The sequence below is a fragment of the Vigna umbellata genome, chromosome 3 (assembly GCF_029865625.1).
Source record: "Vigna umbellata cultivar VRB3 chromosome 3, Vumbellata_1.0, whole genome shotgun sequence".
In the NCBI taxonomy this organism is placed as follows: domain Eukaryota; kingdom Viridiplantae; phylum Streptophyta; class Magnoliopsida; order Fabales; family Fabaceae; genus Vigna; species Vigna umbellata.
Window position 1 is genome coordinate 30,669,273 of NC_142167.1, and position 17,692 is coordinate 30,686,964.

The following is a 17,692-nucleotide window of genomic DNA, read 5'->3' on the forward strand; positions in this document are numbered from 1 at the left end:
AAGCAGTAATCAAATTTCTCAAGAGAAATATCTTCTACAGGTTTGGTTCCCTAAAAGTGTTGATTAGTGATGGAGGTTCACACTTTTGCAATTCTCAACTTAAAAAATGTTTGGAGCATTATGGAGTTCAACATAAAATTGCATCACCTTATCATCCACATACCAATGGACAAGAATAGGTGTCAAATAAGGACTATGGGCGTATCCTAGAGAAAACTGTGACATCTTCAAGAAAGGAATTGTCAATGAAGTTGGATGACGCACTGTGGGCGTACAGAACTGCTTATAAGTCTCCTAATGGTTTATCCCCATTTTAGTTGGTATATGCTAAGTCATGTCACTTACCAGTCGAGTTGGAGTACAAGGCATTCTAGGCCTTGAAATTTCTAAATTTTGATTCAAAGGCACCAGGGGAGAAAAGAAGATTACAGTTGCAGGAATTGAAAGAAATGAGACTTAGTGCTTATGAATCCTCTAAGCTTTAGAAGGAAAGGATGAAAGCTTATCATGACAAGAAATTTCTCAAGAGAGAATTCTACCCAAGCCAATCAGTGGTACTGTTCAATTCCAGGTTAAGGTTATTTCCTGGAAAACTCAAATTAAAGTGGTCAAGACTTAAAGTGGTCAAGACTGTTTCTTGTCAAGGTTGTCAAACTTTATGGAGCTATTGAGTTAGAGGATCCTAAATCCAAAAGAAGTTGGGTTGTAAATGGGCAAAGATTGAAGCCCTACTTTGATGGTGACGTTGATAGACTTGCCACAATCATCCAATTGGACGAACTGTAATGGTACAGGCGTTAGACTCGTGCATTAAACAAACGCTTCCTGGGAGGCAACCTAGTGTTTAATTATGTTTTCGCATTTTAATTTTATCTTGTGTGTTAATTGTGTTTGTGTATATATTACGTGTTTGTATGTAAAAGGATGAGTTTTAACATTTAAATGTCTCGATGGGGGAAAACTATGCATGCTTAAGTGTTTCTTTTAACCAAAATATGTGTCATGCATGATAATAAGTTTTGGTGCCAAAATTGAGTTCACTGAATGTTAAAAAGTGCCTTGTTTTGGCCAAATTGTGAAATTTCAATTTGAGAGTTTGAATTTCCATTTGATGATGTGAAACTTCTTGGAATGATAGATAATTGGTTGAGGAATAGATTGATATGTGTCTCTGGATTAATTAGGCTGAATTCATCATGAATTGGGTGAGTAAAAGTTGAATTTTTTTCAAAACTGGCAAAAAATGCATTATTTTCACCTAAGCTAAACCTTCTCGCCTAGACGAGATATGCAAAAAACTGAAACACAAGTTTTCCTGATATTTTTGCTTAGGCGAACGAAGACTCGCCTAGGCGATAATTGAATTCTAAACAACAGTGCTCATTGGAACATTTTCGCTTAAGCTAAAACTAAGTTGCTTGAGCGAGATTTAGGCTAAAACTTGGGGTGCCCATTAGAACATTTTCGCCTACACGAAAGGCGAAACTGTTAGCAAAATGATGAAGATGAAGTTTTGCTGATGTCCAAATCAAGTCAAGAAATATCAAGTTTCAAGAAGATCATTTGAAGACTTGTATTATTATAAAAAGCTTTTGTAATAATTGTAATTAAGTGTTTAGGACTTAGATTCCTAGTAGTTTTTGGTTCCATGTAATTTCATTTTTCAAATTTGATGTTTAGAGTAAAAAACGTACCGTATTAATCGATTAAATATAGTGATAATGGATTACTTTGATTGGAGCTGAAAAACTTCAACTGACTCTGTAATAATCGATTAAAACTTGCTTTAATCAATTAGCTAATCGATTAAAATGTGAATTAATCGATTAAAGGTGACCGTTGGAGTTTTCTAGCCGTTAAAACTAGTTGTTTTACTCGTCTTAATCGATTAACAATAATATTAATTGATTAAAAGCATTAAATGCTGGAAATGAAGAACGAAAGAGTATTTGCTTGAGTATATAAATAGTCTCTCATTTTCCATCAACAACAACTCTTCTCTTGTGCTCTAGTACTCATAAATCATTGAGAATCGTGTGATCGTTCTCATCTAAAGAAATTGTTGTCTATGGAGCTGTTGAAGTGTTACTACGATGACAGAGAAATAGTTGGTTCATCCTTGGTGCATCTAGGGAAGTGCTTGGAAGAGAAAGTCATCCTTCGTGAAGTATTCAAAGGAGGTGTTTCATCCTTTGTGAAGACTTAAAGGAGGTGCAAGTTCACCTCTTGTGGTAATTGTTTCTTTTTTATTGTAATTGTTTTGTGAGCAGTGAACTGTTTATCTTGATTTGAGATAAGCGACTTGATGTAGGATTGGTAAGATCAACACAAGGGGAAATTTTTCTGTGCAAATTTCTCTCAACCTTACTCTTTTATTTATCGTTAATATTTGCTTGGTAAGTTAAATTGAGTAGAAATTTTAAAAGGCACACATTATTATTAAAAACCAATTCACCCCCCCTCTTGGTTTGTTATTTCACTCTAACCATTCCGCTGTAGCTGCTCTAACATAAACTTTTCTCGCATGGGCGAAAATGTCCTGCAACTAAGGTTAACCCACTAGAGCTTTTTCGCTTAGGCAAAACTTGGGTCACTTGGGTGAAACCTTTTAAAACTATTGCCTTGTCAATCTAGCTTAATTGAATTTTTTTAGCTTAAGTGAGACCACAAGACCCTGTGTTAAAACTCCAAAAAAGAAGGACTGGTTCATAACCACTTTCTTTCCAACACAGTGCTTTCTTTCCTCAAATTATAGGGCGCTAGTTTCTTGGTCCAATGACGCTCAATTAATTCACCAATCCCTTCCTCCCTTTGTTAATTTCCCTTGAAGGTAAGTTCTACTTCACTAACTTCCATTTTCACAGAACAAATTTGGGGTTTTTCTCTGTATGTTTAGTGGAACCCTAAGGTAGTTAGTACCCATGCGGGTTGTTGTTGTCCATGAATTGTTGTGAATGTTTAAATGTGAGTTGTTGGTATAACTGACTAGTGTAGATTGTTTGTGCATGGATTAATTCATGAAAATTTGATTTATGAAAGTGCACATGAACGGTTCGATGAAATGCCTAACTTAGTTGATGAAATGCACACACCATTTGATGAAATACACACATTGTATTTGTACATGTGATGACATGGACCTTTAGAAATGACTACTTGAATTAAAGCAACTAACTTGGGATACATTTAATGGGTTATTTTTTTCTTCGTAGGAAAATGGCTAGAACAAGGACAACCCCTAAACTTCTCTAAGCTAAATTTTTATTCTCAAGCTAGATTGACGAGACAACAGTTTTAAAGGGTTTCGCCTAGGTGACCCATGTTTAGCCTAAGTGAAAAAGCTCCAGTGGATCAACCTTAGTTGCAGGACATTTTCGCCCAGGAGAGAAAAGTTTCGCGTAAGCAAAAATTTTCCAGTGGGCACCCCAAGTTTTAGCCTAAATCTCGCCCAGATAACTTAGTTTTAACTTAAGTGAAAATGTTCTATTGAACACTGGAATTTGAAATTCAATTCTCATCCAAACGAATCTTCTTTCGCCTAAGCAAAAATTAGCAAAACTTGTGTTTCAGTTTTCTGCATAATTAATTCAGTCTAATTAATCTAGAGACACATATCAATCTATTCCTCAACTAGTTATTTGTCATTCCAAGAAGTTTCACAACATCCAAAAAAAAATCAAACTCTCAAATTGAAATTTCACAATTTGGCCAAAACAAGGCAAATTTTAACATTCAATGAACTCAATTTTGGCACATAAAAAAGGAAAATTTTTGTTGAATCCGTAATTAAATGGGTTTAGGTTTGTGTGCTGGATAATTGGTTAAGACAATCAATTGTAACAACAATTGATATACCAAGGAAAGAAAAAAAAACCCAATAAGTATGTGAATTCTTAAACAGTTTGAGAATTTCCACTTTTTACTATCGTGTTGATATTGCTTGAGTTTTCATTTGGATAACATCACACTTGAAGCATGGAAATGATCAAGGCAGTTTTGTTGAATTTAAATAACCTAGTGCCAAACATCCAACCTAGGATTAATCATCCTTTTGTGATAGCCCATTTGAGCCTAATTGCTATAAATTATGCACCGTAACCTTAACTTGAATTAGTATCCTTTCCCTTTGTACACTTTAGGGATAGAAAGCATAGGTGCATTTTATTCAACTTTAAAATGGGAATTGGTTGGTGGAATTATACTTAGAAAAGAAAGGGGCTAAGTATTTTGTACTATAATTCACTCCTTAGTATTATATAGAAATGTATCTATTAAAAAAAGAAAAAAAACAAGAGAGGGAAAGAAGAAAAATAAATTTTGAAAGAAAGAAAGGAAAGAAGAAAAAGAAGGAGTGAATAATGAATGAAAAAGAAGCATTGGATTTTGAGGCATGAGATGTGATGAATTAAGAGTAGAAGTGGAAGTGGGTTTAAAGTGTAGTTATGCTCTCTTTTCTAAAGTTGTGCTTTTGTTATCTTGAAAAACCATAATTCTTGGAAGCTCAGTCTCATTACAATCCTTAAAAGACCTTGAGATAAATTTTGATTGTGTGTGGTTTGATTGAAAATGATTGACAATTTTAATTTTTTCAATTTCAGTGAAAAATGAGAGAAACACATCCTTGTAAGATTCAAGAGAGAATTTCCTTCATTAGAATCAATGGTCCTTACAATTGACTGTCTTGAAAAACTTGCTGCACTTTTATCCTTTTATTTGATAATTGGTTTCACCATTTGCTTCTGATTTTGAATCTGTAGTTTGGAATGCAAAAGTTGTCTTGTAAGGGCTATGAAATTGATTTCTCAAATATCCTTGTATATATGTTGTTTGAGATAAAATTATCTATTTCATTGAAGTTGTTCCTCGTGGGATTGATACTTTCACTTAAAAATCATTATACTACAATTGACTACTGGTATTCTTGCAAAAATATTCAACAATTCTCTCTAAACCTTGATCTGTGAAGTGTTGCAATATGTCTTATAGTTCTACATTACTTATAAGTGAAAGTCAATAACAATTTAAGTCGATATTAATGACAATTTAAATACACATTTGTTTTGACCGTTTAAACTCCAAAGCTAATAATCCTCAAATATGGTAATTGACCATAATAATGTTATCTCAATGCACTTGAGATTGGAACATTGATCTCGTCTATGACAAAAGTGAGTTCTCAAACACAAACCCCCATTCTCCAAGAGAATATAAACCCTTGGTCCCATAACCCTCATTTAAGGAGAATGAACAACTGATTCCAAAGATGAATCCTCTTTCTTCTTAGAGCTTAATTGATGGACGTGTCCCAATATGTCCAATAATCCCAAATCAATTAGGAATCAAAACCAATGACAATTTAAATACATTGTCCCTCTTAACCCTCTAAGACATCTTTTAAGGATAAAATCGTAATACAATTTTGAGTTCTACAATAGACAATATCTCGAATGTGGTAATCAACCATTATTCTTACTTCTATGATCTTTCCATCTTTTGTTTCCTCTAAAGGTCTCCATATATCGTATTCAAGGACAAGAACACACCATTCTTGTCCATTATATGTTTTAAGGATCTATTATCCAAACATTGTGGCAACTATATTAATGTAATGATTAAAAAGATTTAGAATAAGAATTATTTTTCTTTTTAAGTACCCATATTTTTTTTGGTCATCTTTTGTTAATTTTCTTGGTTTTGGATGTATTATTTTTGGGTTATTGCCTATATTGATGTCTTCTTTTACCAAATTTTCAACATATATTCCATTTCTTGACAAACTAATTAAACTTTGCTATTATACCACAATAATTTGTTTAGTTTTCTACAGTCTTTGACATTTTTCATCATTGTTAAGTCGTTCAACTTCTAAAAGTTGTTCATTTAGGAAATTCATCTCTTTCAGTTTCATCTTTAACTTTCTAATATTATTTATAAATATATTGTTTTATTTATAGAAAACCTTTTTTTAATTGCTTGCATTCATATATTCTTTTCAAAGTTCACTTTGATTCATTCAAAGCTCAAATTTTCCTCTTAAAAGTTTTCTTTAAAGATGCATAAGTTTTAGAAAAATAGATGGAGGAAACAATAATTCATAATATACTTATGAAATCGAGTTCAAGTTAGATAATTTTACACCTTCCTCTTGGTCTAAATTAGACTCACTAAAGGCACCCTAAGTAACGGTTGACTTTTTTAGATAAATTTTGGACAATTGAAGAAAAGTTAGCTATAAACTTCAAAGTGTTTCTTTTACAAAATGATAAACTTTAGGATAGATCATATTTTAAGTCACAACTAATTTAAAAGAGACAATTAATACCGTTTTTAATACTCGCATAATTTATTAGAATAGCATTTAGTATCTATTTAACTAAAAATGCATAAAGAATGTAAGTTGAAGCTAAATTAAATCTCATATTAACCTAAAATATTAGGTTAGTATTGTAGATTAGGTCTTGAATAATTTTCTTCTAGAAGTAATGTAGAAGAAGAGAAAATGAAATGATTTTTTATATGTTAAAATAATTTATGTATTTGTTAATTTTTAGAAATTATCTCATATTAACTAATGAAAAATACTACAAGAATGTAAGTGATGAGAGATTTCTTAGAACTTTAAAGATCTATTAACTCTTTGAATGATTTGGATTAAAGAAGTCAATAATACTCATGAATATAACTCATTCAACCATACAGAAACAAAAAGAGAAAATTACAAAACTATAAAGAGAAGGAATTTCTTAAAACACATCAGCTTGAGTGATATACGAAGGATAAGTGCATTATTAATTTACTAATTGAAAAAACTCTTCAAAATAAAAATACAAAGTAATGTCACTTTTTATACCGATTAAAGGTATAACCACCAGTATAGAAAAATTTCCCACTAGCAAAAATTATCGGACCTCTTTCTTGTCTCATCGAGGAAGGAAATTTTGAAGGTATGTCACCACAAAACACCACCATTGAATCGTGCGCCAACAAACATGAACATCTCTATCACAACATTGATCAAACTTCAAATATGCAAAAAGCACATGTAGTTGCAAATTATGCCTATCTCCATTGCATATCTGAAACTACGAGCAACTATGAACACCACTGTGTGCGTCACCTGAAAAAACAAAACCAGACCAAAAAACATAAGTTCCTTGCAATCTAGGAAAACGACGCCAAAACGTTGTCATCACTACTACGAAAGAGAGAAACCTCCGTGAAGCTGTCACAAACCACCATTGGTGTTATCATAAACCATTGCCACTCCTTCACCAACACGTCAGCACCATATGTCGTGCCTGAGCTGTCGCCACAGATCCAATGTCGCACGCCTCCAACACAAACCACTATCGCTTACCACTGTGAGGATAGGGAAGAAGAAATTGGTTGTGCTAGCGGTTAAGTCGAGGAGATTGGGGATTTTGGTATCAATTGTTAGAGTTAGGTCATGCATTCAAAATTTTCTTAATTAGAATGCACCAATTAAAATTGGATTGGCCACACGAGATGCACACAAATGTTCACTTCTAAAACCAATTCAACATGCATCATACACGGCCACAATCACATATCTTTGTGGCGCCACCACTCATTAATGAAGAGTTTGCAGATCTCCAACAACCATTGCATAAGAGATCACAAAAAGGAGAAGAGAACTGGAAACTGCTTTCTATACCGATTATAATTAAAACTTGTATAATTTTTTTTGTTTATTACACTTATGCCACTGCGTCAACTTTTCATACTGGTTATTGTCAGAGCGACGTAGCGGAATGGTTAATGCATTCAACAAACCAAAATGGGGGTGAATTGGTTTCTTATCACAAATCGTTCTTTTAATAATTTTCTCACATAAATATAAATTCCTTAAAACAATTTAAACAAATTAAAAGAGTAAGGAAGAGAGAAAATTGCACAGGTAATTTTTATCCTGGTTTGGATCAAACAGATCCTACATCCAATTGTTAATCTCAACTGAGAATTAACGCTTCACTAGCACAAACCAACAAACTATTACAATCACAATGAAAATAAACAAGTTGAAGGTTAGAACACCTCTCTTGTTACCCCAAGAGATGAAAGTCACTTCCCCTGTAACCCACAAGGGATAAACACCTCCTCTGAATCTTCACAAAGGATGAACACCTTCTCCGAATGCTTCACGAAGATGATACGCTTTTAACTCAGCAACAACAACAACACTCAATCACACTCCCTGTGAAAGTTCTCGCTCTATGCCAACAACAACAACAACATTCAATCACACTCGTTATGGAAGTTCTCGCTCTATGCCAACAACAACAACACTCAATCACACTCCCTATGAAAGTTCTCGCTCTATGTCAACACGTCAAGTTCTCAAAGCCACAATACAAGAGTTCAACAAACCCTAGAACACGTATCACCGCAACCTGTAGATAAGAATTTTGAAATACATTTTTTTGTATGTTTTGTATTTCGTATTTTAGAATGAGAGTCTCAATATAATTTATAGAGATCTCACTCAAGGATACCTCCAAAAATTCGTTGTCAACTAATGAATGTGTGATACTCAATTATTCAATTATGGTAATTGATTATGTATTTAATGAATGCACAACGGTAAAAAACTTGCTTAAAAATTCTCATAATTGCTTGTGATAATTATGAAGAGACATAATTGATGATAATAAATTATTATAAGTTGATAATTAATTATCTTGAGTATAAAATGAGGTTTTCTTATCCAAAATGAAATTTAACGCAACCTAAGGCAAACGATACATAGAATCAAAGATAAACCACATCATATACATCAATCTACTAAATTACAAAAGCTTTAATATAAAAAACAAGTCTTCATGAAGATCTTCCTACAATAAGAGCACTTGAGATTTAACTTTAAGACATCATCAAAATTTTTGCTCTTCAGCTTTATGCTAACAGTTGTAATTAGAACCAGTGTAAAAATTTTCTTATTTATTACAAAAGTGTCACCACATCCACTTTCTATACCGATTATAGTTATAACTAGTATATAAAGTTTTCTTCTTTATTACAAAATATCACCGCATCCACTTTACATACTTGTTATAGCTACAACTGTTATAAATAATGTTATTTTATTTACAATTATGTCATCGCGTCACTTTTGATACCTAGTAAATTATAATCGATATAGAAAGTCGCTATAAAAAGGTTTTTTTGTACTAGTGTTAACTACCATGGTTTATGTTAATTCATTAGTAAGTGTAGCAAATCCTACAACTAATAATTTAGAAATAAATATTGTTTCATTCAAATTCTGCAAATGGTGATAATTCAAAATTTAAAGCATGTAGAACCATTATATTAAATTTATATAACTCAATCGAAGAAAAGATTCATCGTGATTGGATTTCATGAACTCAACCTAATGCAATGACTATAGGAAATATAAATACCTCTAACATAGCCTAAACATTCACACCACAAATTCACTAGTTCTAGTTCTTTAGAGACAAGTTATAAATTTCAATGTGAAAATATTAATCCCTTAGTTGTTTTAACATAAGATTTGGATTAATAATATGTATTTAGAATGACTAAGAGATAATAATCATGTCTAAAGTCAAACCTCTAAGTTGTTCAACTTAACAAAGTTGTAAACCAATTTTCAATATTTAAGATACAATAAATAGAATAGATGATTAGTCATGCACATGAAACACAAGGAAAGACTACAAGAGTTATGAAAGAGATTTATATTATAAAGATAAAACTACATCAAACTGAGATACATTACATCCAACCCCAATGAATAAGGGAACTACATCAAATTGAGATACATTACATCCAACCCCAATGAATAAGGGAGTTAGCAAAAGAGAGTGGTAAGATTGAAGATGGAAGGGGGTATAGAGTTCTCATCACCTCTTCCTTTCCTTAGTCTCTAGTTTATTTTACCTCTTCCAAAAACTTTCTCTTTTAGTCTACAACTTAACATTTAAACAATTATTAGAAGGTAGTTTTTTCTAGGTGATGATTTCGTTTTTGTCAAAACAAACTTTTTTCACTCATTGAACAAATTGTTGGGTGAATATGTTGACTTCTCGCTAGGTGAGAATCAAATACTTCTTATTGGGTAAGGGAACTGCTAGTTGAATAAGAAAATCTTGGAAAGCCTTCCGCTAGTCTTCTTCAATCTTCCACTTCTCTAAAAATAATTCAACAAAAAGGTATTTACTTCTACCTCTAAAAGAAAATATTTAAATCCTAATTCGTTTTCATAAAAAGAACAAAAATTCATGGCACAAAGACAATTAAACAGTCAAACAAACATGAGAAATATAAATTAGACTTATATGTCAGGTCTACGAATACTTGTGATTATAAGTGACTTAGTATAACAAGTTTATGAATATCTATTATAGTAAGTTTATGATAGGTCTATCAATATCAATGTATATCAAATATTTGGATTACTATGTCATGTATATTAACATTGAGAGTGTAAACTTTCTATATTGTCCTCATTTATAATGTTAACAAAACTTTCATTGCAAAAATATCATAGAATCCTTATAAAAAGTCTCATTTTAACAATGTATAATATGTTAACACATGTTTAAAACTTTTAGAAGTAATATTTCTTTTGAATGAATTATGTTGGAATACTATAGAAAATGTTGAGTTCCAACATATTTTAAAACATAAAACAGTTATCTTTTGTTAAAGATATTTCTATTCCAAAATATTTTCCTTTAACTTCCTCTTTATCACATCCATCTTTGCCTTAATCATCATTTATTATAAAGTTTTTCGTGTCCAGTTATTCTTCTAAACATTCTAGTATGTTTGATCTCCTTTTGAAGTTTTCATCACACTCCCTTTCATGAGAAAAATTCAACCTCAAATTTGTGTTCAACTTATATATAAAAGAAATTCAATAATTATTTCAAAAGAAAAAAGAAAAGGCTTATTAATCTTTGTATTTTTTTTCTTCTTGTCATCTCTGGTCTTAATAATTATATTAAAACTTATGGGAAAAAAATCATATTCTAAAAATCCCTTGCAAGAGATAATGAATTTTCAAATCCCCATTTCAAAGCTTCAAATGTATTTTTCTTTAGCAAAAAGTTCAAATTATTACTCATTTTTCAAGTATTAAAATTTAAAACATACACGAGATGATTAGTAAAATTATCACATGTATGATAAAAAAATGCACCATCATAAAAATACCTTTTGATAGTTGTAGATTATTATTTTTACAAAGTAGTGGTTTATAAAGAGTCTTTCGCTTTTGTTTGAAGACTGTATATTCAATTAAACTCCTTCTATTATTGTTTTAGTTGTGTCATTGAAAGCAAAACAATAAGTATTTAATGTAACTATGTATTTAAACCGACATTTTGAAATTATTCGTAAGTATTTAACCACTTCCTGGGATGACAGTGAGATAGTATGGGATAAGCACGCATGCAAAATTTATACATTTTATAAAGTCCAGATAGATCGATGGTCTACTACTTTTGCTTTTGGTTCCAGAGAAACAGTTATTTTGACGTTCAATCTCACCACAACTCTTGGTTACCTCTACATTTCCACGTATAAAAAACGCGAATTTTGTGGTGCTATCATGGAACCAAACGTTTTCTGATACAGAACACTTTAACTTAAAGGATAGAAAATAGAGATTTATTTACACTTGGATCATATTTTAAGCTTCACATTCTGGAAAATGTGTAGTCCATCGCGTCCACGAGGAAATCTGTACCAATAAAAATGAAAGCAAAAACGAAAACACAGACGCTGTAAGTAATAGAGACTAGTAGTACTGTTAATTGATGTTAACGAAAGAGAGGGTTTGAGGCTAAGAGCAACCTGCATCTTCTTTGGTGAAACATAAGGGAGGTGTAATTCTGAATACATTTCCATAGTAGCCACCCTTTCCAATTAGCACTCCTAGTTCTGTGGTAACAGCAGGAGTTTATACATTAGGTAACTCAACCGAAAAATATGGCTGGAACCAGAGGCGTTGAAATTTTACCTTTCATTTGGTCCATCGCGTGCAGTGTTTCAGTTGGTGCTGGTGTTTTAAGTTGGCGATCCGTGACAAGTTCCACTCCAAGCAACATGCCTTGTCCTCTCACATCACCAATTACTGCACAAGAAAACAGTTTGTTTAGAAACAAAAACCAGATGACAAGTAATACATGCATTGTCCAATAAAAGAGCATATAATTGAAATTTCTCACGTAAAAAATTGGTAGAAGGGGAACGAAAAGTTCCTGGTTATTTTTGTGACAGGAATATGCTTCTTAAGTAAGGTCCTCCACTATTCATCGTTTAACTCAACTAAAAATGAATCTATGCTTGATCACTAATCTAGAATGGACAAGGATTGAGGTGTAAGGAAAGATTACGTTCATATTTGTCCTTGAGTGTATTGAGCCTGTCTTTCAAATAGGAACCCACTTCAAATGCATTTTCTTGAAGCTTCTCTTTCTCTATCACTCTTAAAACAGCCAATCCTGCAGCTGTACAGACAGGATTCCCACCGAAAGTGTTGAAGTAACTTCGGCGAGTCAAGGCCTTCGCAATCTCAGGAGTAGTCACGACAGCACCAAGAGGAAGGCCGTTTCCGATGCTCTGCCCAAAAAAGAAAAATTCAGAAACAAGCCAACAGTGAAGAGCAAGAAGCACATGTAAAACAGACAATTAAGTGTTTCTATGTTAATAGTATCATAATGTTTTGGTAGTTGTAACTTGCATCAACAAGGACTAATGTAAGAATCTGTTATTTTTTGTTATGAACCCCGGAATTCTACATCTGGGAGTGTAAATAGCGTGGTTGGTTTCAGATTTCTAATCTCCAATTCACGTTTCGAATGTTAAAAAATAAAAATTATTTAAAATGATTTCGGTTTGGATATACACTAAGTCTAATGCTTAAAATTAATTAGATTCATTTTAGAGACAGAGCTCTTCCCATTCACTCGAGTCATGAAATCGAACTCGTGTTCATACAGACAGGATTAAGATTATTTGCCAGCTGTATTGCACCATGTTGGTTCTTGTGAAAATTGTTTTATAACAACTTAACAAATATATAAAGCTCGAAAATTTTCCAATACGAACAGATATTAAATCAAGATCTTTTACATTGTAAAGGAGACAATAGTTGAATTACCTTTGCTATTGTTACTATGTCAGGTACAACACCATGGGCCTCAAACCCCCAGAAATGGCTACCAGTGCGAGCAACCCCGCACTGAACTTCGTCGGCAATACAAACACCTCCAGCTCGTCTAACAATGTCGTAGGCAGCAGGTAAGTAACCAGGAGCCATTTCAACGATGCCCCCTACTCCCTATCGTTAACAACAGCAGCATCAACAAATGTCTTCGTTTATCCAAATTTGTAGATAAAAGTCAATGAAAGAGACTGATTGAATAAGAAATGGACTCAACAACTTTGTGGTTTTCAATTCTAGTTAACAACAAAAAAGTATATTCGAAAATATGGTAGAAATTATAGAAAATAATGTTTAACACTGTTAATTAGCACATCTACATGAATTGCAGGAATGTAATGCATTTTGTATCTTTATGATAAGTATTGAATGTAATGCAGGAAGGTCTCACTATACCAACACAAATGAAACAGATGATTTATGTAAGCTAATTCTTTTAAATTTTATATTAATTTGTTTTCTTTTAACAAATTTGAAATAAATAAACGAAATGTTTTAGAAAGAACAAATTAAGGGAAAAAACCTAATCTAAAATACTTGCCCTGAAGAAAACATATCATGCAATGTCAATATTGTTATTGTTTCATACCAAGACTCGTCTGTGCTTTAACTAGATACCTGAATAGCTTCAGATATGAAGGCTGCAACATTTCCGGAAGTTCCGAAATTGATGATTTCTTGAACATCTCTTACATACTTCTCTCCATCAGAACCAAAAATACCTCTATAAGGGTCTGGATTTACTGCATGATGAACACCACTCTGTTGGCAGACAAATATCAGAATAACAAAACAGGTTAGGCAAACTACTTTGTATTTTTCGGAACTACATAAAGTTAAAAAAGAAAATCAATCAATTGTTAATATAAAATTTTGATACTATAAATCACTAATATGTGTAACTTTTGAAGCCGCAACTTGTCATATTGTGAATGGATGAAAGTTTTCTACTTTTAAAACAAGAAATAACAGAACAGAGTATCATATCAATTCATTATGTATATCAAATTTTATCCTAAGTTTGAAGTGACACGGAACAAATTAAGTAAACTAAAAAAACTACACAACATAGATTAAAAGGAGAACACTCCAGCCTGGAGGGAATTGCATTTGCATGTGAAGTCACATGGCAATTTGCAACAAGAAGATACTATTTTTCTATAGCAAGAAATAAATTATTTCTTGGTATATATATATATATATATATATATATATATATATACTTCTCGTGGAGAACGAACAATACACCACGTAATTCTAATATAATTTGCGTGAAGGGGTCATGCTTTCGTTATCACTAGAAATCATCGTCACGGCACTTTAGTAGTAATCCGTAACTAGTTTCCACAGGTAAGTGTCTTCCAAATGTTACAGAGTAATAATAATAACATACAACACATTCATTTGATATATTATGAGAGTAAAATAATCATAAAAATGAATTTTTATAATTGTAAAAGAAAAGAAAAAATGAATAATAATAAAAAATAATATTAAATGAATGTAAAAATGTTTTCCCTTCAAGTATCATTATTCCTGTCAATAATGAACGGTTTTCCGGGAGAGCAAAGTCCGTTGCCGTTGCTATCACATACGTATGCATATAGTTTAGTGAAAGTACAGTTGTGAGAGTTGAGTTTTGGAAAATATAAAAATAGATAACAGTTTTGTTTTTATAGTAAGAGGGCGACGTAGCTTTATGTTTTAAAATATTATTACATTCAAGAAAAACAAACAAGTTATCTTTTCCTTTCTTTCATTTAGAAATGTACATTCCAAGACATAGGTCAACTTCTTCCCAAGTGTACCTATGACCTAGAAGGTATTTTGTTAACAGAAGATTGATTGATTGATAAAAGGGTATGTTTTAAAAAACTGAAAAAGATAGGAAATACAAACCTGAATAACATTAAATTTCCATATGCTTTGAGCTGTGGCACCCATTGTTCCACCACCATTTCCGTGGTAAGAATTCCTTAGAGATATGATGTCATGGGAGCCGGTGTACAATCTTGCCATCAGAATCGCTAATTCGTTGGCTTCCGTTCCAGAATTTGTAAAAAACGCCACCTGCACATAAAATAGCCAAGTTAATTTTTCACATCCGAAGAAAAGAAAAACACCCAGAAAAAAAAAAGGGTTTGAATACAATATTAGGAGTTTTACAAGTGATTATTTAATTAATTATAAAACGTTATATTTCTGTATAAAACAAGCATAAGAATTATGAAAACTAAAATTTTCTATTGTCTATTTTCTACTTTATTCTTATTTGTATATATGTTCACTCTCCTTTCTTCGTATCTTTATAACAATTATTGTTATTATATAGTTAAATTAAGTTATTAAACTATTAATCTATTGCGTTTAACACTAACATAAGAACATCGTGATGATAATAACTCTTAATTATACAAATCTTATCCTAATTTTAAGTATTATTTTTTAAGCTAAGAAATGAAATACTAAAATAAAGAGGGAAATTGATGAAAGAATTTAATTGTCGTAGGAGGATCACATACTCACGTATATATATATATATATATTTCAAAAGTAGACAGAATATGGGTGATAAAAGAAAGAAGTTGAATGATGCAATAATTGTATGTTTTATTTTTTGCCTAAACCAGAAAAAAATAAAACAATAGTTTTCTCCATTAAAGTAACAGATAACCGAGAGTTTTTGTTTTGTCTGGCTTGACAAGACACATATAGAAAATATGTTTAAGCCACGAAATTTTAAGTCATTATCATATAAATCACCCAACCCACTTCCACAACCTAGTCCCAATGATATTACCATAGAAATTGGCAAATAAAACACTTTATTAGCATTACTTGGCGTATTCTATGTTTGCTGTATCACATGATCAAAATATAGCTATTTATTTTATTATGAGTTTCCTACCGTATTATCTGCTTTTATCTTATATTTATTTTTTCTTAGCAACTTATGGCAACAAATGTTATTATTACTGTTGCATACTTCTTAATCAAGTCTATTGGTAAAAAAATTCATACTCATGATATTTTTCATAAAATGTTAATATATGATTAATTGTTCAAATATTGTCACGAGTAGTAATTACTAAATAATTGGTTGTCATGACACCTGTATCAGTATTTGAATTACCTTACTTTATATTTTTTATGACTTACTCGGAACATTTAAATGATACTATATCTTAAGTAATTATTACATTCAAAGAGAACTTTACAAAATTTACTGTAAATTATTTCCATATTATTGACGTAAAATATATTGTAATTTATTAAAAAGATATTAACAAGTCATTGGTCGACGGGTGAAACTGAACATTTTTCGTAACAAATCAATGAAAAATGCAGTTTCAGTATTTTAAGAAAATGAAAAATTAGAAAATCATGGCTTGATTAAGATCAGCGTGATATTCACCTTAAGATTACCGGGAAGCTTAGAAGCCAAAGCCTGAGCGAAATCTGCTATGGCGTGGTTCAGGTAGAGAACCGTGGAGTGCTGCAAGCGCTTTGTTTGTTCGACGATGGCTGCGACCACATCGGGGTGGCAATGCCCACAGCACACCGTAGCAATCCCTCCGAACGCGTCCACGTACCTTCTTCCCTTATCATCGAACAGATATTGTCTCTTCCCCTCCACCACATTAAGCTGCAACCTCCCACACACGGTCGCACACCAATTATCAAGTTAGTTATCTAGTTTAGTTACACTTGCGTAAAGGAAAAATTAATAACAGGATTGAACACGGTTTACGAGATGATCCGGAGCAGCGAGTCCTCACCGGAGTTTTGTATGAGTGGAGGATCGAAGGGCTTAGAAACTCCCTGCGTTTCGCGAGGATCTCGTCACCGTTGGGACCAGAGTATGCCAAGGGAGAGTAGTCGAACGCCGGAAATTCCTTTGGCGGTGCGATCGCGTCTTTCGTTTTTTCAGCCGCGGGTAGGGAGACCTCCCGGCGGGGGATGAATCGGCTAGCCGGTGACGTTCGACGAAAGACGAGCCTTGCAGCAAGGGATCCCGTCATATTTATCGTCGGCGAGATTTTCCGGCGACGCTCAGAGAATGCACGACCGGGCCTTTATAAAGTGTTGTTTGGAAGAAAAAGAAATTGGGTTGAGAGAGAAGAGGCGAATTTGAGGGGACGAGGGAGCAACGGCAGAGGGTTATATAGGGAACGCAGAAGGGTTGATGACATGGAAGATTGTGATTGGCTGAGAGTTATTGCTGCGGAATTCACTGCGGTAAAATCAGGAAGTTTTTGTTTATTGATAAATTGTGCGATTAAATAAAGTAATCATGTTTATGCTATTTAGTTTAACTATTTATTTAACCCCACTTTCTTGGTTGTTGTTTTATCCTCGCAAAAGAGGTTCCAAATTTGGTACTGCAAAAGATCCCATGAATGTAGATGTTGTGATCTTTACTGAACTATTTCTTCTCAGGTGCCCTTTATTTCAACGAAAAATCAAAGTAAAAAT

At 32.6% G+C, this 17,692-nt stretch overlaps 1 protein-coding gene across 1 annotated transcript; it reads right to left on the bottom strand.

Annotated features, from left to right (window-relative positions):
* Window positions 1-11,438: 11,438 nt before the first annotated feature.
* LOC148202235 (alanine--glyoxylate aminotransferase 2 homolog 3, mitochondrial-like) lies at window positions 11,439-17,340 on the bottom strand. The gene is made up of 9 exons (XM_088108275.1): window positions 16,996-17,340; window positions 16,632-16,862; window positions 15,116-15,286; window positions 13,835-13,978; window positions 13,154-13,333; window positions 12,387-12,612; window positions 12,011-12,124; window positions 11,845-11,931; window positions 11,439-11,731 (listed from the first exon to the last, which is right to left on the bottom strand). The coding sequence occupies exons 1-9, from the start codon at window positions 17,236-17,238 to the stop codon at window positions 11,688-11,690; spliced, it is 1,440 nt and encodes a 479-aa protein (XP_087964401.1). The 5' UTR covers window positions 17,239-17,340; the 3' UTR covers window positions 11,439-11,687.
* Window positions 17,341-17,692: the final 352 nt, after the last annotated feature.